This window comes from Temnothorax americanus, unplaced genomic scaffold, assembly GCF_048541705.1.
Source record: "Temnothorax americanus isolate GAGA-0224 unplaced genomic scaffold, ASM4854170v1 Scaffold40, whole genome shotgun sequence".
Classification (NCBI taxonomy): domain Eukaryota; kingdom Metazoa; phylum Arthropoda; class Insecta; order Hymenoptera; family Formicidae; genus Temnothorax; species Temnothorax americanus.
Window position 1 is genome coordinate 993,288 of NW_027509548.1, and position 22,225 is coordinate 1,015,512.

Here is a 22,225-nt window from a genome sequence, read left to right on the forward strand (position 1 = left end):
ATTCCATAACATATTTCACAAGATTCTGAAAACGGAGACAATAATAATCAACTCTCGCTCAACGGAATCTCATGGTTTGTAAATGGATTTTTTCTTTGATATCTGAGGATATTCCAGGCCTATGTAATTACTATAGATGCACAGAATATCTCATTCCCAGCTCCTACAAAGTTGAAGGAAATTGATACTTAGGGTTGATTTATAATAGCCGTAACCGTTGATTTAAGCCGTAATCTTTAAAAATTGACTAATCACAGTCGAATGTGAGAAGAATAATCGACTGTGATTGGTCAATTTCTTAAAGATTACGGCTTAAATCAACGGTTACGGCTATTATAAACCAATCCTTAAGGAGGTTCTACAGGGTTGCGTTCCAAAATTCACTCTGGGTAACTAAAATCTATAGTTTACGTCACGTACACTGTAGCATTTAGTTAACTAGAGTGAATTTGGAACGCAGCCCAGGTAGGTATGTACAGAAGGCGTCATTAATGCCTTCCTAGCCACAGTATAACCATACCCAGTAGCGACACTGAGTGTCGGCACCTTTGATGTAGTTGTCCTCAAGTCACGTGGTACGTCGCCATATTGTCAGATGTACCGGCGCTACAATTGAAATGTACATATATAATTAAAAAATGTATATGAGTATATATAATCAAAAAGATTTTTTGCGCAATTTTAATTATAATCCAAAGAATTTCTTGAAGTAGAAGAAATGAAAATAATACTTCTGTGTATTTTGTATCATTTTATTTCAAAATTTTTCGTAACTTATTGTGTAAATAGAATTGTAAAATGTATACAAATATATATAATTATTGAGCTCAAAAGCGAATATAGATCATTGGGCGCAAAAGCTAATATTTTTATTTGTTCTGTCATTGAGTAAAAAATGCATAAAAATATTTAAAAAAATACTTATGTTTATTCCGAATACTTGCGTTAAAATTTCATAATTTTTACTGAAAATTTTAGTAATATATAAATATTAAGATATCCATTTTTTTTTAATTAATTGTTCCTCATGGACATCCTTCAGTAGAAAGAATGTGCTCCAAATGTCAATGTCAACTGAAACAATAATTGGAATAAGTGAAAACATGTAATATTCACTATCATTATGTGCTGTTACTGTTATAATACTTACATAAAAAATAGTAAAAATGTTAAAAAAGTAGCAGAAATGTTAAAGGAGTAGCAGAAATATTAAAAATTTATTTCAGAAAGTAACACATGCATTTTGACATTCACAAAGTTGCCAAACAACATTTAGTTTTATAACAATAAAATTATAAACGAACTTCAATAATAAATTTAATTAACGAAAACACATTTACTTTTATAAAAGTAGATATTAAATAATTTGCATTTATAAGGAAAATACAGACATTAAATTCTAATCGTGACGTAAAATTATAGTTTTTCTGTGTCCGGATTGCGATTTGAAACGTTTATTAATAAATTTTAATGTATAAAATAGTCGAACTCGAGCATATAATTTCAATAAATAATTATGCGGAAAATGTTGACACGGATGAATAAATTCAACTTTCTTTAAAAATGGTAATGAGGATACGAATTATATGCTTTTGTACAATCAATTCCTCAATTTTAGAAAAAAATAAATTTTCCAACGTTTTAAGATATATTACGAAATCATCGTGCGGCATAGATAAATTTCCGAAAGGATTATCTTCAGTAGAATTGTAAGCCCTAAAGAAACAGTAATATGAAGTTTTATTTAAGTCGATGTACGAGTGTGCATATTGAGAACAAATCTCACACGAATGTTTTTGAAGACATTTACGTATTACGTATCCACAAATATATCGGAACGCATCTTGTTCGTTTACGTCCATCTGACGATAATCATGATCATCCAAAAGTATTGGTGTAATGTCATCTGTCTTAGGTTCAACATCCATATAATTCTTCTCTCTAAAGTTTGTAATAGCTACAAATATATCAGCACTGTCTCTTTCACAATTTCCAGTTTCAGCAGTACAATATTTCATAGAAAAAATTTTTCTGAATGAATAAAAAAACTGAACTGGGGTAGGATTAATAACATTGCCGTTCAATCCTCGAATAGCCGAAAAAAAGTGTTCCAAACAGTCCTGAGTAAAACGGCGTAATAATAGAAATTGCATTTCTGGAAACACATTTTGCAAATGTTCCCACATTTGAAGAAGAGAATTTATATTGTGTTTCATGCATTTGAAAACTTGAACTTTATTAGAAATATTAACACCAGTTTTATTAAATATCGTTATTTTGGATAAATAATCTTCAATTTTTGAAAGAAATTCTAATTGATATTGCGCTCCCCGAAAAGCTTGTTTAAATTGTGATGGATGTTGAACCGAAGATGAATTGAATAGATCAAAGTAATCGTTCATATTTTGGATAAAATCTGCTGTTCTAAGTGCAATTGGAGCAACCGCAGGTTTAAAAGCTCCAGAAATTACCATTTTCCTCAAGCTACTACTCACTGTAAAACTCAAAATTTGTGTAGCCAAATATACTTTCATTTTATCGAAATTTGAAAATTTCATATGCTTATCAGTGAGTTTAGGTGCAAGTCGAAATTGCCTAGTTTGATCTTGTTGAAATAAATCATCAACGCACTTCCAAGATATAGGTTTAGAGTCATACTCAATAATATTGTCATGGAAATTATTCCTGACAGCTTTAATTATATGAGGTGAATCAAAAAGATGTGAGATTCGCTCGTTATTAACAAAAAAAAATGGATTGTTCTCTGTCACACCTAAGTATTTAGCGGTTAATTTAAAATTCCCTCCCATGTCTGAAACAAACGCTACTACTATAAACCCCGCATTTTGCAGTTTTGTAATTGCTTGAGGAATAATGGTTGTTAATTTCCTAGCAGAAAATGAAGAATGAAGAAAGAAGTAAGCCAAAGGTTGTTTCCAATTGTTGCAAATCCCTCTGATCATTAAAACTGCAACATTACATGCTGGAAGATATGATTTACCATCACCCAAGTCTTCAAATCCAATGACTTCATCCTGACTTATATTATAATACAGATTTGCTTTAATTGATGCTTCATCAATGCATAAAATGCAATACTTCTCGAGAGGTGACGAAGAAGCCTGTAACTTTTTTTTCAAAACATCGAAAACAAAATCATGCAAACCTGGAGTAATTTTCAAATGTTCAATCATGCGTTGTAAGGTTCTTACACTGGGAAGGATAAATTTTTGTGCAAAAGAATTATAAATTCTGCCTCCCCCAGAAAACAATATATCTAAACAAAACTTTTTAAATGGAAGCGAATATTTTCGTCCTTTGGCTGACTTATATCTACTAAGACGTACTTGAGTTTTTACAAAATTTGCAATCTCTGGTGGTAGAAATTCGTCTGTAGCTTCACAATATTCATTCAAGGACATTTTTTGTCTTATTTTTGAAGTTTGTATCTTATTTTTCTGTCGTTCTAATTGTTGTTTTAATTTTCGAATTTCTCGATGTAACGCTTCAATTCTGCCTCTCAAAATTCTTTTGCGCGGGGAATGATTAGAAAATTTTGGCTCTGTTTGACTATATTGATGCAACTGTTATGGTTCTGTTTGAGCATATTGATCCAAATATTGTAGCTCTGTTTGAGCATACTGATGTGACACTGATTCCACTTGCTCATGTTCATATTGCCCATGATGGTCGTTAACTATAATATTTAAAAATACTACATCACTTATGAAACTTAAAAAATTAATGATTATATTCCATTCATTACAAAGAAAGAACGAATATATAAATTATAATAACCATACATCAATTTTATTTTCTAATTCACAAAAATTTCATGTTACTAGCATTAGTTAATTCTATATTGAACTAAAATTATTACCTAATATTGACTGACATTCAACTTTGTCTGAAAAGCCAGTTTCAAATAATTCCAATTGTTGCTTATCATAGTTAGATTTAATGATATCACACTCAACTGAAATATAGTAATTATGTTCACAAAATTTTTGATATTTCCAACCATACACACACACACACACACACACACACAGAGTTCAAAACTGCTTACCTGATATTACTGTATTTTCCTCAGAATCATCACTCAAATTAAATGTTGCGTTGTTTTCACTTGATAATTCAAAAGATTTATCATTTTCCATTTGTTCGGGGATTGCATGTGGTTGAAGTCTGTTTTTCAAATCGTTTAAAAACATCGACGATTTAAAATGATCACCACAAACTTTGTAATTTTTATATAAATTTTCTGGTGACGTGTTAATTTCGCGACCACATTTTTCCAACCACAATTTTGCTCTGAAAGATGTTTTGTATAAAATATTAATGAAAAAACACTTGATATATAATTCAATTAACAAATCCGCTAATGGAAATTATTTTTACCTATCTGGGTCTTTTGGAAAACGAAAAAAACTGGGACCAGATTCACGCCCAGAAATATTTGAACAATTCTTCATGGCACAACTATATCCACCTCTCTTCATTAACTTCATTTTAATGTAGCACGTCACACCCGGAATTTTCTTATCACTAATAAAAAGACACAATTTATTCAAATAAAAAATATGTCATAAAACTGTGGAGGTTGAGGTTACCTACGATGTTCGAGACGCAACTGGGCGCAACCATGTTGTGAGATGTACGGACTCGCACATGCGCACTAAAATTTTATTCCGGGTCGGACGGCTGAGTGTCGCTACTGGGTATGGTTTATACTGTGGTGTAACGTTCGGAGCATTTGGTACCGCGTATTGGACCGCAGCCTATGAGAGGACATTGACACAGGAAAAACATGAGGTCTGTTTTTTTTTATAGCTGAGCTAGTGTAACACACGTACATTTTCTATACTTGTGACTTGTGACTTCTGTACTGAGTGAAATAGGCATATGTTTGAATTTGGTGAAAGCGAGAAGGAATATCGCTTGATGGAAGATCTGAACCACGTGACGCGATGGTGCGGTAACAAAAAATCAGCTATTTATCATGCTCACGTAATTATCAATTCCTTTCTGATTCCCATGATCTAAGATTAATGTTTTCTTGCTTAAAAAAAACCGTGAGAATTAACTGAAATAAATTAAGTTAGATTATATTAAAATTAAAAATTATTTGACTAATCGAAATAAATTGTGAAGAAATTATAAAATTAACAAATGTAAAATTAAATTATGAGTTTTTTCAACTGAGATATTTTTATTTATATTCTAAGCATTTACTTCTTTTTGTAGATTTTTGAAGCTTATTTACTCTTTTAGGTTAGAAGAATAAGGGATACAAATTAAATGCCCTTGTTACGCAAGGTGCTGCTGAGGTTGACCGTCCTTGCGTTACTCTTGGTTGCCCTATATTGCTATCAGACATCCGATGGAGGACGCTGGGTCTTGTTCAGCCCGCAAACGAGAAACAGAAGCTTGGCAAACCTTACCGCTGCCTCAGCAGCTACTGCTTATTCCATCAATTATTTGTCTTCAACAGCAAGCATTATGCCACGAAATCAGACGAATTATTATAACATATGGTGCATTTTTACCAAGGTTGCCTCAAACTCGCCTATGAGACGTAAGTTCCAAATATTCACGGACTCCTTGCTCAGATTCGCCTCTGTGGATATTGCCTTCCATGTGATAATTGATGATGACAGTCGAGACATAGCTGCGATTGTTATCCAAAATGTTATGGCCAGCACTGGAAAATTTATGGAAGTATGTTCTTGTATGTCTTTTCTTATTTTTACCAAATTAAAACAAATAGGTCCTTATGAGTATATTGCATTGTCATTAAAATATTTGTATAATTCCCCGAGAAAAAAATGGGTATAATAATGTAGGCATAATAATATGGTCAGATGTAAAAATATATTATTAGATATGAAAAGATTTAATTTTATATGAATTTTATATGATTATATATAATCAGATCCACAATTTGGTATGATATAATCATATCTTTATGTAATTATATTCGACTTTATCTTATTATATATGACAACAGATCTGGTTGAATATGATTATATATATATAATCTAAACAGATTATTATATATACTGTTATCATATATAATAAGATCAAGTCGAATATGATATTATATAAAGATATGATCATATCGTGCCAAATTTCTGATTATGTATGTAATCATATAAAATTACATGTTATTTAGATCTTTTCATATCTAATAATGTATTTTTACATCTATAACCATATTCAACCAGATCTGATGTCATATATGTATAATAAGATCAAGTATGATCGAATATGATTATATAAAGATATGATCATATCGCGCCAAATTTCAGATCTGATTATACATAATCATATAAAATTACATGTTATTTAGATCTTTTCATATCTAATAATGTATTTTTGCATCTTATATTATATCCACTTTTTTTCTCAGGCAGTTTATTTCATATAGACATTGTTTGTTTTTAGGTTGTTTTCATATAGACATTTTTGTTCCTTCTTGTTTATTCTGAACTTATACTTGACATAATTAAAGTATCTACATATTTATTTGTCCTCAGGTATTTTATTATAATGTACACCAACTAGCTGTACAATTGGAAGATATTGTATCGGTTATGTTGCCACATTTCAGTAGCAAACCAGGAACATATTATTCGGATGCATTATTCTTTATTTCGCTGGGTTTGCACAGAATCGCACCCAGCCATCAGAAACTCGCCGCGATGTTTGATGCGGATACGAAATTTCGTAGAGACGTGAAGGATCTGTTTGAAGAATTTAACAAGTTCGGAAAGGAAGCCTTGTTTGGCTTAGCTCCGGAGCTCACGCCAGTTTACCGACATGTTCTGTACTTATATCGTAATAAACATCCGACAACGATATTTGGCGAACCTCAACATAAAGGCGGGTACCCTGGCTATAATAGTGGGATGGTGCTCTTTAATTTGGAAAGATTACGGAAATCGCTTGAATACAATGAGATTGTCAATAAAGATAGCGTGAATGCTATGACGGAGAAATATCACTTCAAGGTAATATTGGACTGTTATTAAAAGTTACATAATTGAAGTAAATTTTCTATATTGTGATATCAATTGACGTATTGAAAGATGTGTGATATATCATAGAGAAAGTATAATAAACGAAGATATGTATAGACAGAAGAACCTATTGTTATGAAATAGAAATTATATATATTACATATAAATATGTTAGGAAAGACCGGGGCTATCTGTCTACGGAGACTATGTGTCTACAGTACTGCTATCTTAGATGTTAAGCGGTATATATATATATATATATATATATATATATATACACATACATATACATATATATACATATACCATTCCAAATAATTGAAAAAAGCTCTACGTAAGAGAATCAGAAGCTTTTGTTCTCTTGCGATGCTTTTCACAGACCATGCGTTACAAAGAAAACGACGATTATTAACTTTTTTTGACGGTCGAAAAATGTATTGTGCGACAGTAGTTTAACTCAAATTAAGGCAAGCAATTTATAATATTATCCATTAATATATAGTTATCAGATGTGAGAAGCGTCAAATCTTGATTCTGCATAATCTAAAATTCACAACATACTAAAAAACTGAAAAATATGGTCGGGGCTATCTGTCTTATTTTTGATAGGGCAATGTGTCCACACACTTTAATAATGGATTGTTTTTTTATACATACACGGAAAAAAAGATGTATTAACAGCATCAGTGTAATTGAGAATTTATTGATGCAACATCAATATTAATGAACAAAAAACATCAGATAATTGTTTTAATAATTTAAATATTTGGTCCAATAATATCCAATTGAATTAATTATTTATGCTTGTGGCAGCCCGTGACGTCGACATTTAATTGAAGCAACCTCATTTTTTTTCCGTGTAGATAATGGTGCGTAACTACAAAAGAAAGACGGATAAGGTAGACATATCTAATAAAATTATACTTTAGTGCGATTAAAAGAATAAAAATTGAGCGAGAATTTTTTTGTAAAAACGGCGTTAGAATTCGGAATAAATGTTTGGACTCTCACTCGCTACTGTAAAAAAGTGACTTACGAGCAGCTAATTGATCTTGCGATTCAAAAATTGCATCTAAATCGTCACCTAATTTTTATTTTAAAAATACACGTCAAGTAAATATATGAGTTTGTCTTAAATTATTTAGTATTTTTTATTTCAAACGCTGCTGAGGGAAAAGTAAAAACCTTAAATGCAAAAAAAAGAATTAAAGAATTGAAAGAACCAAAAAAACTTATCACATTGATTTTGCAACGGACTCAAAATCAGTTTGATGCTACCGAATATAAAGAAAAGTCAGCTCCATGCAGAAATCCTATCAAAAAGTCTACGCAAAACGTCTATTACTGCTTTGATTTTTTCGAACAGGCAGTTTTTTTAATATTATATATTAATATTAAACAATATTGTAAACAAGTATAAAAATTAATATAAATTATATATTTAGTTTATTTTCACGGGGATTGTGTTTCAGAATGTTCTAAATCGTGCAAAAAAATATACTTTAACAAAATGTCTATATGCGTGTATGTGTATATGTATGTATGTACACACTCATAGCTCGAAAAGAACTTAATGAAAAAAATACTTTTTTATAGTGTTTTGAAAAGCTCTCGAAGTAAGCTATATAACAATTATATTCTAAAAAGGGTCCTCTTCTAAAAAAGGTATGTCATCGATACTCGAATCTATTGAAATATTGTTGTCACTTTTCCGCGATTGGTTCTTTTGTTGCGCTTACTTCATGAGGTTCATGGCATATTTTGACAGTTGTGTGGTTAATAGTGTAATAGTAACAGAGACAGAGTGAAATATTAAGCATGTTCTCCGGCTTCGGTCGTGCTAAACTTGTATTCATGCTTAAAAAGAAAAATTTATTTAACTGAAGTTAATTGTTTATATACAAAATATTACATATAATAACATCTAAAAAATAAGAAGTCAACTTTACGCGTGAGAACTCATGCGGCGTTGCCAAGTAACTGACGCCTCTTCTCTTCTGTCACTCTGAACCGAGCAAAAAATTCATCAAATCGCGTACTTTATACAAGTATTTTTCGAAAACGAGTACCGCAAGGGTATTGACACTTATTGATGCATATTATTTCTATTTTTATGGAGCATCACATATTAGTTTTTCAAAAACATTTAGAGAAAACTTTTTTCACAATTTATTATAATGCCTGTTCATTATAATGTCTTTTACCAATTGCTCGGAATAGGAATCCCATGTTAAAAGTTGAAACTTTGAAGCTCAGTACCTCGATTTTTAATACCGCAAGAGGTACTAAAATTTATACTACGCATAAAGCACACCTAAATTAACATATATTCACAATTTCAAGAAAATCTAGAGAAAATCGATTTTCCGGAGAACGTCCTTAAAAATACCTAAGTAGCGCGCGCGTAGCGCGCGTCTGTGATGTCTAGTATGCATTAAAAAATGGGGGTTTTAAAAGTGTATGTGTGTGCGTATGTGCGTGCGTACGTATGGTATTAGAAGTGTTGTAGTAGCTCTAACTTCCGATAATTTTCGAGATATCGGGCTTAATTTTTTTTAATGCAGAGTATTATTAAAGAAAAGTATTGGTATTGAATTTGGCAATGATCGATAAAAGGGTTCTTTCTTTATAAATTTTTGAAATTTTTGAAAATTATCCGTGGTTGCTCTAACTTTATACGCGATTAAAAGTCGATAATTTCTTGAGAAATGTCTGTGGTAGCTCTAACTTAAGCAAAGGACCACGCACTAATTATATGAAAAAAGTGGCCGCGGTTAAAATCGACTAAAACTATGGAAAAGTGTAGTTTGTGTGATGCCGATTAAAAGTTCAAATGGGCACAACCCTCAAAATATGCTAGTTTTTAAGCTACGAGCCTATAAAGGTAATATTGGTGGTATATAAAACGTACACGTACATATTATACATAGTATACCCACTCTTAGCGTTACCCAAGATCAACCAGCGTGAAGGTGGTGAGTGTCTGATCTCTTTTTTTATTCTTGTTTTTTAGTTTTTGTTTTTTAATTTTTTAATATTTTTTTTTTTTTTTTATATTTTTTATTTTTTTTTTTTTTTTTTTAATCTTGTAGTGTTTTTCTATTCTCTCAAACTCCTTGATTTGCCCTATTACCAGCATCAATGATGTTATGCAATAATGCATTGCTTGGATATTTTACATTTGGTCGATGACGCGCAAATCCGAGATACCAAGCAATGCATTATTGCATAACATCATTGATGCTGATAATAGGGCAAATAAAGGAGTTTGAGACAATAGAAAAACACTATGAGATAAAAAGAAAAAAAATATATAAAATATAAAAAAAAAACAAAAAAATGTTTAAAAAATAAAAAAACAAAACAAAAAAAAAACAAGAACAAAAAAGGAGATCAGACACTCACCACCTCCACGCTGGTTGATCTTGGGTATTGCTAAGTAAGAGTGGGTATACTATGTATAATATGTGTACGTTTAATACCACCAATATACTTATAGGCTCGTATATAGCTTAAAAAGTAGCATATTTTGAGGGTTGTGCCTATTTGAACTTTTGATCGGCATCACACAAACTAGATTTCTCCATAGTTTTGGTCGATTTTAACCGCGGCCACTTTTTGCTTCCTCATAGAGGAAGCTTTGTTTTTCTGAATGTGTTCAGAATGTTCTAAAACGTCGAAAAATTGTAGTTTTAAAAAAGGTCTGTATGTATGTATGTGTGTGTGTGTATGTGTGTGTGTATGTGCCAAATTTACCGAAATTTCTATAACTCCAGAACTAATCAACTAAATCTTAACGAATTATATATGAAATATAGGGGTAGAAAGAACTGAAGAATATAATAGAATTAATAAAAATTGCTAATAATCAAGGGGTTCTTTTTTAATAAAATTTTGAATTTGCAGAAATGTTTGTTTATGCTTTAATTTCCGCAAATTTGGAGATATCGATCTATTTCTAATTTTATTATATTTTTCAGTCTTTTCTACCCCTATTTCATATATAATTTGTTAAGATTTGGTTGATTAGTTCTGGAGTTATAGAAATTTTGGTAAATTTGCTCTAACTTCCGCAAATATTGAGATATCGAGCTTCTTTATAGTTTTTAAGTGTGCAAGTAGAACCCTTTGCTCACAAAGCTTCCTCTATGAGGAAGCCAAAAAAATAAATACTAATAATTATACATTAAATAAAATAAAAGCTTTTTCATATTAAATTTATACATTAAATGAAGTAAGCTACCTGTAATAATGAGGAAGCAATGTGCAAGTTTGTAATTTGCACCCTTTTTTTCATATAATTCGGTTTTAACATAAATTTTTCTATTAAGCGGTCTGATAGATCATGGCATACTTTGTAAACTTTTTGAATTTTTGCAATATCTTCAAAATTGGAGGAAATATAGTACACGAAAATGTGCTGTGACGTCATATATTATATAAGAAATGATGTCATACCTTTTGAAGTTGCCGTCATCAAAGAAACTTTAGCAAGCTATAACTTTCTCAAATTTAGGTTTTTTTTTTAATTCAAAAAGTACTAAAAATTGGTTTAGAGAGATTCTCTACATTAATTATGGATACCGCTTAATAAAAAGAAATATTAAAATTGAATTAGTGCGTGGTCCTCTTAAGATATTGCGGGCTATTTATAATTCTGTTATATTCTTCAGTTTTTTTTCTACTCCTATTTCTTATATAATTCTTAAGATTTGGTTGAATAGATTCAGTTTTATACACGATCAAAGGTCCATATATGGACCGTATAGCCTGAACTTGAATATAATGTCATTAAGGCTCCTGGTCCCTGAGCCGAGAACTCTGCGTTGACGGTGGCGCCGTACCGTCGCGGCAGAAATAAGAACTCTCTCCTCTCACTCTCTCCAATGGAGAATTCTGTTTTGTGACATGTTGACAACCTCATTTTAAGTTGCGGTATATTTTTTTATTATTCGCTCTGTACTTGTGCTCTAACGTTTAACGTATTCGTGAAACTCGTGAAATTGACCGGATGGTAAGATTTGCAAGAAATATATATGCGGAAGGAACATTCACCACTCCTTTCGATAGTCGGAAAACGGCTTGTTTTCCGTATGTTTAGGCTTCGTTTTATGGCTGTTTGTTTATTGTCGAGGGAAAAGGATAGTATCCGGTCAATTTTTGAAGTGTGCTGAAACGATCTGTCGTGATTTTTTATTGAAATGTCTATTTATTTCGGAAAATACCGCAACTTAAAATTAGGTGTTTTCCTCGCCTTGATAGTAAGAATCCAATATGGCCGCGGTGACTATCCAGGAGCCTTAAAGAAAGGTTATTATTGAATTTGACGAGGATCGGTAAAAGAATTTTCTTTTTTTTTCGGTATTTAACCCGAGAAATATTGAGAACTAGCTTCTTCGCCCGCGCTTGAAATATATAATATACTGGTTACCCGTGACTTCGTCCAGGCGTCTTTTTTTTTTAACAACTTTATTTGTGTTATTACATTTGTATTCTAGCTAATCTTATCCACCAATGCATGATTCATAAACACATATTTTCAATAGCTTTCCACGTCACCCATAAGGTACTTATTAACGCGTTTTTTTTAGTGGTCAATACCAACCTTCCTTTAATGATACTCTATATAAAATTACATGTATAGAAAGGGAGAAAAACGGCTATGGGAGTCAGACGCGGTTATCCGTGCGTAAGGAATCAACAGTGATTCAAGTAAACATTATATTTAATAAAGCTCATACGTTTCGGCTCGGGATTGAGCCATCTTCAGTGAAGTACAAAAAACCATTTACTCTTATTCACCAAGGCCGGTACAGCGAGTCTCAGAATTTACAGATCCGATACTTTAAGTAAATGGTTTTTTGTACTTCACTGAAGATGGCTCAATCCCGAGCCGAAACGTATGAGCTTTATTAAATATAATGTTTACTTGAATCACTGTTGATTCCTTACGCACGGATAACCGCGTCTGACTCCCATAGCCGTTTTTTTCCCTTTCTATTCAAATCTTGGGGAGTCCCTTACAATTTTTTGATTTTACATGTATAGCTTATACACTTTTTAAGCAGAAATCGGTAACCCTTCACCGATCCTCGCCAAATTCAATAACAACCTTCCTTAAATGATACTGTATCCATCAAATAACTTGTACATTTTTTAGACAGAAATCGGTAACCTCTTCACCGATCTTTGCCAAATTCAAAACACAACCTTCCTTTAATGATACTCTATATAAGATGACAAATATAACATGTATAACTTATACATTTTTTAGGCAAAATCGGCAACTTTTTCACCGATTCTCGCCAAATTCAATACCAACCTATCTTTAATGATACTCTATCCATAAAAGAAAAAATTAGCTCGATATCTCAAAATTTGTGGAAATTAGGGCAATCACGTAGTGCTTTTTTTAGACAGAAATCGGTAACCCCTTTATTGTTAGCAATTATTTAAATTCTATTATATTCCTCAGTTTTTTTATCCCTATTTTATATATAATACTTTAAGATTTGGTTGATTAGAAAAATTTGAACAGGAAAAGTCATTAAGTACGACTGTTTTAAAGAATTTAAAATTTTAGATATTCCAAATTTTTTTTTAAATTGGATTGTAGCACAATGGCACATAGCCTATGTTACTCATACTACGTTTACGCGAGCGTTACTTCTGTAGTAACTTACGATAATTTACCCGTTTACGCGGAGTAAATTATCGTAAGTTACTACAAAATTCCGTTTACGCGAAGGAAAATCCCGTTTACGCGAACGAATTATCGTAAGTTACTACAGAAGTAACGCTCGCGTAAACGTAGTATCAGGAAAATGTAAGCTATCCACCAGTGTAAAAAATTTTTTAATTGATTTAATAGTTTCTAAGATTATACACACACACACCTTGAACAATGGCATAAACAAACTTTTTCCCTTTATATAATAGTAGAGATTACATGTTGAAAAAAGATGGAGTGATGTTTTCAGCACGAAAGCGTCCAAAGCAAACGTAGCCTATATTGGCTGCATTCCGATATTCACTGCCAGTACTGAAAAGCTATAGTTTATGTCACGTGTATTATAGATTTTTAGTACTGGTAGTGCATTGCAGTGAATATCGGAACACAGCCATTATATGTATCATTTTGAAAACAAAAGAAATGTACGTTCAGTTGATCTACCTGAATTATGCGATGAACGCAGTAAATCTCATCACAATAAAAAAAGTGTGCAAATTAGAAAATTGCATATTACTTCTTCATCGTTACAGATCGCTACCATTCTTTTTAGAGCCAGCACATAGCCAGCTTGTTTTTAAATTACAGCAACATAATTATTAACAGAAAATAGTATGGCTTCCTTATAGAGGAAACTTTATGAGCGAAATAAAATGATAAGGAAGCAATGTGCAAATTTTTTTGCATACTTTCAAGAAACATCGAAGAAAATCGATCTAGTGAATCAGAAACTTGCACATTGCTTCTTCATTATTTTATTTCCCTCATAAAGCTTGTTATAGATATGTTAGTGTATAACAGCGCGCGCGTGTGCATGTGTAGTTACATTTGTATTGTCGATAATTTTGTCAACTTATTCTTAACGTATGTCATAGAAAGTCATCATTTATTGCAATTTTCAAATTTTCTATATAATTTTCTGTATAATTATATGTTCATAATTAAGTCTTAAATTAAAATTTTATTGAAGTGAAGTATACTTAACAGTAACTGAAGTATGATATATTTTATTTGTTATATATTCCTTTACAACTTAATTTTTTCGAAAAGGGCCACTTATTTTTAATTGATTTTAATTTGAAAATTACATAAGTGTATACTATTTTACATTATAAAAAAAATTATTCTAAATCTTTAATAAAAAGAAGTATAAATTTAATGGAAAAGTAAGAAATATAATTTTTATGGTATAAAAGTGATTATGGGATACACTTCATATTTTGCTGCTAACATTGATTGATTAGAATGATAGCTCATCTATCTTATTACAGGGTCATTTAGGCGATCAAGATTTCTATACGCTTCTAGGCATGGAAAGACCAGAACTGATCCACATGGTTGATTGTGGGTGGAACAGGCAACTTTGTACTTGGTGGCGTAATCGTGGTTATGCGGATATATTCGCTAATTATTCAGAGTGCCATTCGGAGACTAAGTTGTGGCATGGAAATTGCAATACTCCTATGCCTGACGATTAATGATCCATATTATCTTTATGGCATCAGTAAATACATAAAAGATGCCTTGCATTTTTAGATCTAAGAAAAATGGTGCTAAAAGACACGAATGACATAATCTTAAGACATTAGGGAATTGTAAACAAAATAACATACGATGATTTCCTTTTATATTAATTAGTGAATTCAAGAAATTTTGATTACTTTACAAAGTAATAATGAAGAAAATAGGAAAATCTCTCTCTTCTTTCCACCTCTCTGTCGTTCTCTTTCTGTTTCTTTATGCTGTCTTGGATTTAGATATTTAGTAACTTTTAAAGGGCGGCTGATTTATACATAAGTATATTTTTTGTTAGATAGTTCTTGTTATATAATACAATCTATTGCACAATCTATTATAATAGTAGATTCTTAGAATTTTCTTCTTTCTATTATGAGTTTCTGTCCCTAAATAATGTACTATGGTGTATTTATAGTATAGTGATATTAAATAGTGTTATAGATATACACAATTTCTCTTGATAATGATGTTACTAATTTCTGTAGTATACAGATCTATACACGTGTGAATTTCAATTATAAAATTTCTCTAGTTAAAAATAAATAAACTTTGATATAAAATTTTAATTAAGTCGGAGTAATTATACTTCTTAACCAATAGCGAATAACAAATCATGCAGTAAAATACACTTGGCAGATATTTTGTCCAGGATGTATCGCGATTGCTAACTTGATTTGCTTCTTTAATATGCTATTTTACTTTTTTTTTGGACTTTTTTTCTTTCTTTTATTTTTAATTTGTTTTATTTTTTTCTGCAATTGCTTTTTGCTAATAAAAGCGTCTTTTTACTTACCGTCAACAATTAAAGTTATCAACCATTAGTATTCATTATTGCAGTTATTAACTATTAGGTTTTATTTGTGCAATATTGCCGAGCAATTTTTTCAATTAACAAAAAATCTATTTTTTAGAAATCATATAAGTTTACATTTGACATTTCTGCATAAATAAATAATCATATTCTTTGCAATTATATTCATTTTTTTGATTTTTCAAAAAGAACCCCGCACTAAATCAGTGGAAAATGGCTCTCGGTCGAAACTTTTATGTGTAGTTTAGAGCATTCTGATTAAAAGTTTCAATAATAAGCACAACCTTCAAAAATAAACAATTTTGGCGTTATTGATTTTAAAACGTTACCTTGGTATGTATGACTGATGATTCAGAAAAGGTTTCTTTTACACTTTAGAAGTGTGTTAAATATTTATACATGTATAACATATGTAGATTCTTAACACCCACACTCCCACATACACATATATACAATACCTAGAGGGTGTCTGACATTAATTTTTACATTGTAATAATTCGAAAACGTGGCGTTTTGGTAAAAAGTATATTCGCAAATCGTCGCGTTGCGTAAAAGAGTCACGGTCGGTCTCGCTCCGCGTGTACTTGGCGCGAGACACTACCGTATCTCTTGATTACAAATAAAAGTTATACATCTGTGCGTACATCTCCTTGGAGCTTTCATGTATACATAGGTATTAAAAAAAGTTAAGGTGCTATTGCATTACCATATTCTTGAGACCAAATCAAGTAAAAAGGTCCTGCACTTTTTCGATCCAACAAGCAATTGTCAAGATATTGTAAGCTAAATATTGAAAAAGTTATCAAGTTTTCTTTGAATATCTCAAAAAGTATTAGGCAAATAAATAAATGTTTTAGACAAAAGTTGTTTAAATTAAATAGTAGAAAAAGATAATAGTGTAAAAAATTGAGGTTTTTACTTAAAAAAATCAACTTGGGCCTTATTGGGCCTAAAGTAAACCTCGGGCCCAAAATCTAGGTAACTCACCTAACGGTCCTCTGAAAACCCTACAACTTTTGTTTGTAACACTTTTTACCAAAACGCCACGTTTTCGAATTATTACAATGTAAAAATTAAAGTCGGACATCTTATAGGTATTGTATATATGTGTATGTGGGAGTGTGGGTGTTAAGAATCTATACATATATTATACATATATAAATATTAAACACACTTCTAAAGTGTAAGGAAATTTTATTTGTTACTTGTAAATAAGGATTTATTCAAATAAATTTTTATCTGCAAGTCAAAAATACAATTTTATTTGAATAATTTTTTATCCGAATAAAATATTCTTCGAATAAAAAAGTATTCATGACTGGCGAATAATTTTTTATTTGGACAATATTTTATTCGTAAATCATGGATAAAAAATTATTCTAATAAAATTGTATTTCTGACTTGCAGATAAAAATTTATTCAAATAAATTCTTATGTACAAGTGACGAATAAAATTTTATTGCATAAAATTTCGGTAGAATATAAGGCTAAAGACTAAAAAACAAGGAAAACTCAAAAAAATAGCTAGGTTTGAGTTGGAGTTTTTTTGGAAGCTCAAACATTGATCTTGGCTACAATACAAGGAGAGAAATTTTCTTTGTTAGAACTTTTGCATTTTACATTTATTGCTCTGTATAACATCATAAAAGAAAAATACATAAAAATAATACTTGAAAAACGTAGTTTTTGTGTCAATAACAAATTAAAAAAAAATTAATTGCAAAAAAACAAAAAAGTAAAATAAAAATGTCTCCACATCTTCGATTGACCTCAGTCAATGGCTATGTTTACACCCAGCGACCTGATCGCGGCCTGACCTATATTGTGACCCGAAGTAGGTCTAGTCATCATTCGTTTACACCGCAAGAAACCTAAAAATTGACGGGATCGTATTTGGGATCGCCCTGAATTGCAGCGAATCCGAACAAGCAAATGAAGCTTTTAGGACGCGTCGCGCTTGATCGCGCGTTTACATCGCAAATGATAACGGCCGATTTCAGGTCGGGTCACTAAAATACGCGGCCTGGATCTGAAGCCAGGTCCGGTCGTCTATCAACTGTTTACAGCAAGCGGGCTAAATAATTTAGGTCGAATTTGAGGTACAGGCCGCGGCCTAATTTCAGGGTGTAAACGTAGCCAATAACTCATGAGCGGGTCAATGAGGTGAATGAGGCTGGTTTATGATGTATTGCGTGTGCAATGGGTCTAGTATAACAAACTTAAAATAAGTTTACATATGCTTATATGTGAATACAGTATACCTAATGTAAATATAATTAACAATCACTTTTTGTTAACGTTACGAAAATACATTATCTTAAATCGCAGCTCGCAGCATTATAATTGCATCTATTATTGCCACTTTTATTGGGCAGTGGACCACACGGTACTGCAGCTCTCAATGTAAAAAAAATCCAATAATTTTTACTTGTTTACATAAGATTTAGAATAATTTCCCTTCAAAACAACTTTTATTTCGAACATTTTATCTGACAGCTTACTACTTTTTGGAACATTTGTCATGGTAGCGTAGGAAAATAATAGTTTAACGGGGGCAGAGGACGGCAGTGGTGTATTATAACGCACAAATACTTTTTTTATTGCTGGATAAGATTTGAGCATTAAAACTTCTTGAGTACTGTCACTTAAATACTTTGAAACTAGCATATCTATTGTACATGAATCTCTGCAAGCTGCTGATTGTGATTCCATCGCAAAATCAAAGTAATCGTCAAACGAATCCGTTTCTTTTTGAGAAGCTTCTACACAATTACTCTCTGCTGCAACTGCTTTTTTAAAAAGTGATAGTATCTGAGCTTATTCAAGGCCAATGCATGACAGCCATCGATTTCTGAATCTTGGATATGACAATGTGGCAATTGCAGCATTCTGTGCTGATACCGCAGACATGTCAAAGAAATCTTTAAATCGTCTTTTGACACTTTCCAAAAGAGCATCCGATAGTGGTCTACAATATTTTAACTCCTCGTTTTGTAAAGCTTGTAATTTTTTACGTAATGCGAAAAGGCAAGAGAGAACAATTCCGTAATATACATTATTTTCCCCTTGCAGAATATCGAAAGCTTCAGCCACAGGAGCGACACATGACAGATGTTTTTCAATGTAAATAAAATCAGTCTTTTTTAAAGTATTTTTGATATTGAGCGCTCGACTTAACTGAGGACACTTTTCACGAATTTTTACAATTTGGCGCAGAGAATCATACAATGAATTCCACCTAGTTTCACCTGGCCTGTTCAACGTATGACCTAATATGTCCATTAGTATTTTTGCAGACTTTGGACGTCTGACAAATTTCCATAACACCGTACATTTGGTCATTGCCTGTTCATGCACTGATAATAGCGATGGAAAGCTGTTGATAGCTTTTATGGCATCGCTCATCGTGACACAAAGATTGAGCGTATGTGCACAACACCTGAGATGTTGTGGCAGAGGCTTATTTTGCTCTAAAGCACATTTTTCATCAGGATCTAGAAATTGTAATGTTATGCATACATAATATAGGTAATATATAAATCGAATCGTAATATAATTAATTTTGGCTTCATTTTTAGTAATAGTGCAGGTGCAGCATTAATTTTAAACTGGTGAAAAAAATATTACCCATCGAAATTGATTGAAAATCCTTATCGTCGCTTTCTTCATCTGCTGATGTATCCAAAAATTCATTATTTTCACCATCAACGTCCCTTTGAAAGTTACAAAGTTTTACACCAAAAACCCTAAAAGCTTTAGCAAAGTTACTAGCATTATCAGTGGGCGGCGGTATGGTCTAGTGGTAGAGCGCCAGACTCGTAATCTGAGGAACCAGGTTCGAGTCCACTAGAGTCATGTATCATGGAAAAAGTTTATTCCGAAAAACCGCGCCCCTCCGTGCAAGATGCGGAGAAAACTGGGCTCCGTCTGTCGGAAGAGACGATAAACCTTTGGTCCAAAGGGTTAAATACCTCAGGAAAAAGTCACCAATCCGCTCGATAAGCATGGTGACTTCTAGTTAGCGTAGGGCTGATAACCCACCTAATGAAACAAATCTGTCATGAACACACTATAGTAATGCAGGCCAAAGCTCTCCCGAGCTGTAGTGCCATGGATTTATTTATTTATTTACTAGCATTATCAGTGACAGTGGCTAATATTTTTGACGAATCTAAACCAAACTCGGAATGAATATCGCATAACATCTCAGCAATCCTATCGAAACTGTGTGTTCCTTGGAATCTCCGGCAGGCCAAAACTGCAGATTGTCTCTTTAATGAATTAATGTTAATCCAGTGCGCAGTTACTCCTAAAAAACTTCTTTTCTTCGAAGACCACACATCAGCTGTGGTACAAATATATTGCGCTTCTTCAGTTAAAATTTTTTTAATAGATTTGGTATTGTCTTTATACAAATCTTTTATTCTTCTACCAAGAGAGCGTCGACTTAGTACCGTTATTGATTTTCCGCGGGCTTTAACTTGAAGATAATCAAATATAGTTTGGAAATAAAGATCATCTACACTATCCTTAATGGGGTCATAGAGTGAACAACGAATTGAGTTATATCTTCGTCCAATTGTTCCTGTAAGCCTAGCAGTTTGCGTTTCTTGCGAGATGCAAGTTGATTTTCATCAGAACAGTCCAATGCAGATAATTTGGCTCGTTTTTCTTTGCAATATTTTTCATATTTTTTTACCAAATTACTGTCGTGCCTTCGTTTCAGGTGTGATTTGAAATTTGATGTCGATGTTAATGCACCTTTTACTTCAACAATCTTTGGTAAGCATGCTACACATGTAGCCACTACGTCGTTAGTTTTCAAGGAATTTTTTCTTTGTACAATTTTGAAATACTTATCTAAGATTGCCATGTTCGAGGTGATTGTATTCACTGAAGGTGAATCTCTGCTATTTTCGGTATTATCCGCACCATCATTTTTGTTTTCAGACTGCGAGGGTGAGGACGTTGTTTGAGAGTCTGGTACAGTGTTTGTTCCAGATTCAGCCATGCTAACTGAAACAATGTATAATATATAAAAGTAAGCAAAACATATATGTGGTATTCCACGTCAAATTGAACCTAATTCTCTGGGATTTGATCCACAATCATATTTAAATATCTTACCTTCGATTAATAAAATATTTTTACTTCACTATAATTTGTGTGTCGATCGTCGATCCACACACATCAGACAACAGAATAACACTACTCTGGATCGAATAAAGCCAAAACAGTAATACTGGATATATCATGGTGACCATTACACAGTCAAACGCTTGTACGATAGTTATTGTTATTGATGAAAGCGAGCGGCGCGAGCGCCAACATTTGAGACATGAATAAGATATACTGGTATTTATTCGAATCAAACTTTATTCGTATCGTACGATTGAGCATTGATTCGAATAAAAATTTATTTGTAAATTCCGAATAAAGATTTATTCGAATAAAGTTTTATTCGTATTTTATGAATACAAATTTATTCGGATGAAAAATCATTCGTCACGTTATGAATGAAGATTTATCCGAATAAAATGTAGTTGATTATGTTACGAATGAGACACATACGAATGAAATTTTATTCAAATGATATTTTATTCGAATAATTTATTCTTAATTCGTTATTCGAATGAAAAGTGCCCAACTCTGGGATACATACTAAGGTAACGTTCTAAGGTCAATAGCGCAGAAACTGTCCATTTTCGAGGGTTGTCCCCATTAAAACTTTTAAGGGCCTTGGCACCCCAAGTAGCAAAAAGATATTTTTTAAACGTTTTTAAAAACATTTTTAGTAATAAAAAAAAATATTTAAAAAACGTTTAAATTAATAAAACAGATCCTTTTTTCTTATTAAAAAAATATTTATTTTAATATTGTAAAAAATGTTTTTTTAACATTAAATAAATGTTTTATTAAACATTAAACATTTTTTTAATGTTTAAAAAAGTTTATTTTAACAACTTTTTTGACAAAGAAACGTTTAAAGAACGTTCTTTTTCTTTATCTAGGAAAAGATAAAAACCGCTTTTCTAATTGTTTCTTTTGTATATTGGGTGTGCGTACAACCGCGCGTCCATCTGAAAAAACTGCTCTCTCAAGCCAGTCACCCATCCGAGTATAGTAGTACGGCGCCCACGTTGC

General features: G+C 31.9%; 2 protein-coding genes across 12 annotated transcripts; one reads left to right on the plus strand and one right to left on the minus strand.

Moving 5' to 3' along the window:
• Positions 1-476: 476 nt before the first annotated feature.
• On the minus strand, positions 477-4,734 carry LOC143902772 (uncharacterized). 7 transcript variants are annotated; one of them, XM_077415949.1, is made up of 7 exons: positions 4,618-4,734; positions 4,402-4,548; positions 4,070-4,314; positions 3,881-3,976; positions 3,002-3,697; positions 945-1,074; positions 477-606 (listed from the first exon to the last, which is right to left on the minus strand). In XM_077415949.1, exons 1-5 carry the CDS (start codon positions 4,671-4,673, stop codon positions 3,588-3,590), a joined length of 654 nt encoding a protein of 217 aa, XP_077272075.1. In that variant the 5' UTR covers positions 4,674-4,734; the 3' UTR covers positions 477-606; positions 945-1,074; positions 3,002-3,587. The 7 variants fall into 7 exon arrangements, with proteins under 7 accessions (XP_077272075.1, XP_077272077.1, XP_077272079.1 ...); XM_077415951.1 differs by having other exon boundaries at positions 478-606; positions 3,348-3,697; XM_077415953.1 differs by lacking the exon at positions 477-606 and having other exon boundaries at positions 907-1,074; positions 3,002-3,128; positions 3,348-3,697.
• A 29-nt stretch (positions 4,735-4,763) lies between these two features.
• On the plus strand, positions 4,764-18,408 carry Xxylt (Xyloside xylosyltransferase). Of its 5 annotated transcripts, none has more exons than XM_077415947.1 (4): positions 4,764-5,010; positions 5,275-5,721; positions 6,540-7,013; positions 8,619-8,672. In XM_077415947.1, exons 2-4 carry the CDS (start codon positions 5,302-5,304, stop codon positions 8,640-8,642), a joined length of 918 nt encoding a protein of 305 aa, XP_077272073.1. In that variant the 5' UTR covers positions 4,764-5,010; positions 5,275-5,301; the 3' UTR covers positions 8,643-8,672. The 5 variants fall into 5 exon arrangements, with proteins under 5 accessions (XP_077272073.1, XP_077272068.1, XP_077272069.1 ...); XM_077415942.1 differs by lacking the exon at positions 8,619-8,672 and adding an exon at positions 15,024-18,408 and having other exon boundaries at positions 4,767-5,010; XM_077415943.1 differs by lacking the exon at positions 8,619-8,672 and adding an exon at positions 15,024-18,408 and having other exon boundaries at positions 4,767-4,973.
• Positions 18,409-22,225: the final 3,817 nt, after the last annotated feature.

Excerpts from the sequence above, each read along its gene's own strand:
- LOC143902772 (XM_077415949.1), bottom strand. The coding sequence starts at position 4,673 with ATGTGCGAGTCCGTACATCTCACAACATGGTTGCGCCCAGTTGCGTCT. Across the intron at positions 4,315-4,401 it reads TTTCCAAAAGACCCAGATAG|AGCAAAATTGTGGTTGGAAA; the intron begins GTAAAAATAATT and ends AACATCTTTCAG. Across the intron at positions 3,977-4,069 it reads GGAAAATACAGTAATATCAG|TTGAGTGTGATATCATTAAA; the intron begins GTAAGCAGTTTT and ends ACTATATTTCAG.
- Xxylt (XM_077415942.1), top strand. The coding sequence starts at position 5,302 with ATGCCCTTGTTACGCAAGGTGCTGCTGAGGTTGACCGTCCTTGCGTTA. Across the intron at positions 5,722-6,539 it reads GCACTGGAAAATTTATGGAA|GTATTTTATTATAATGTACA; the intron begins GTATGTTCTTGT and ends ATTTGTCCTCAG. Across the intron at positions 7,014-15,023 it reads CGGAGAAATATCACTTCAAG|GGTCATTTAGGCGATCAAGA; the intron begins GTAATATTGGAC and ends ATCTTATTACAG.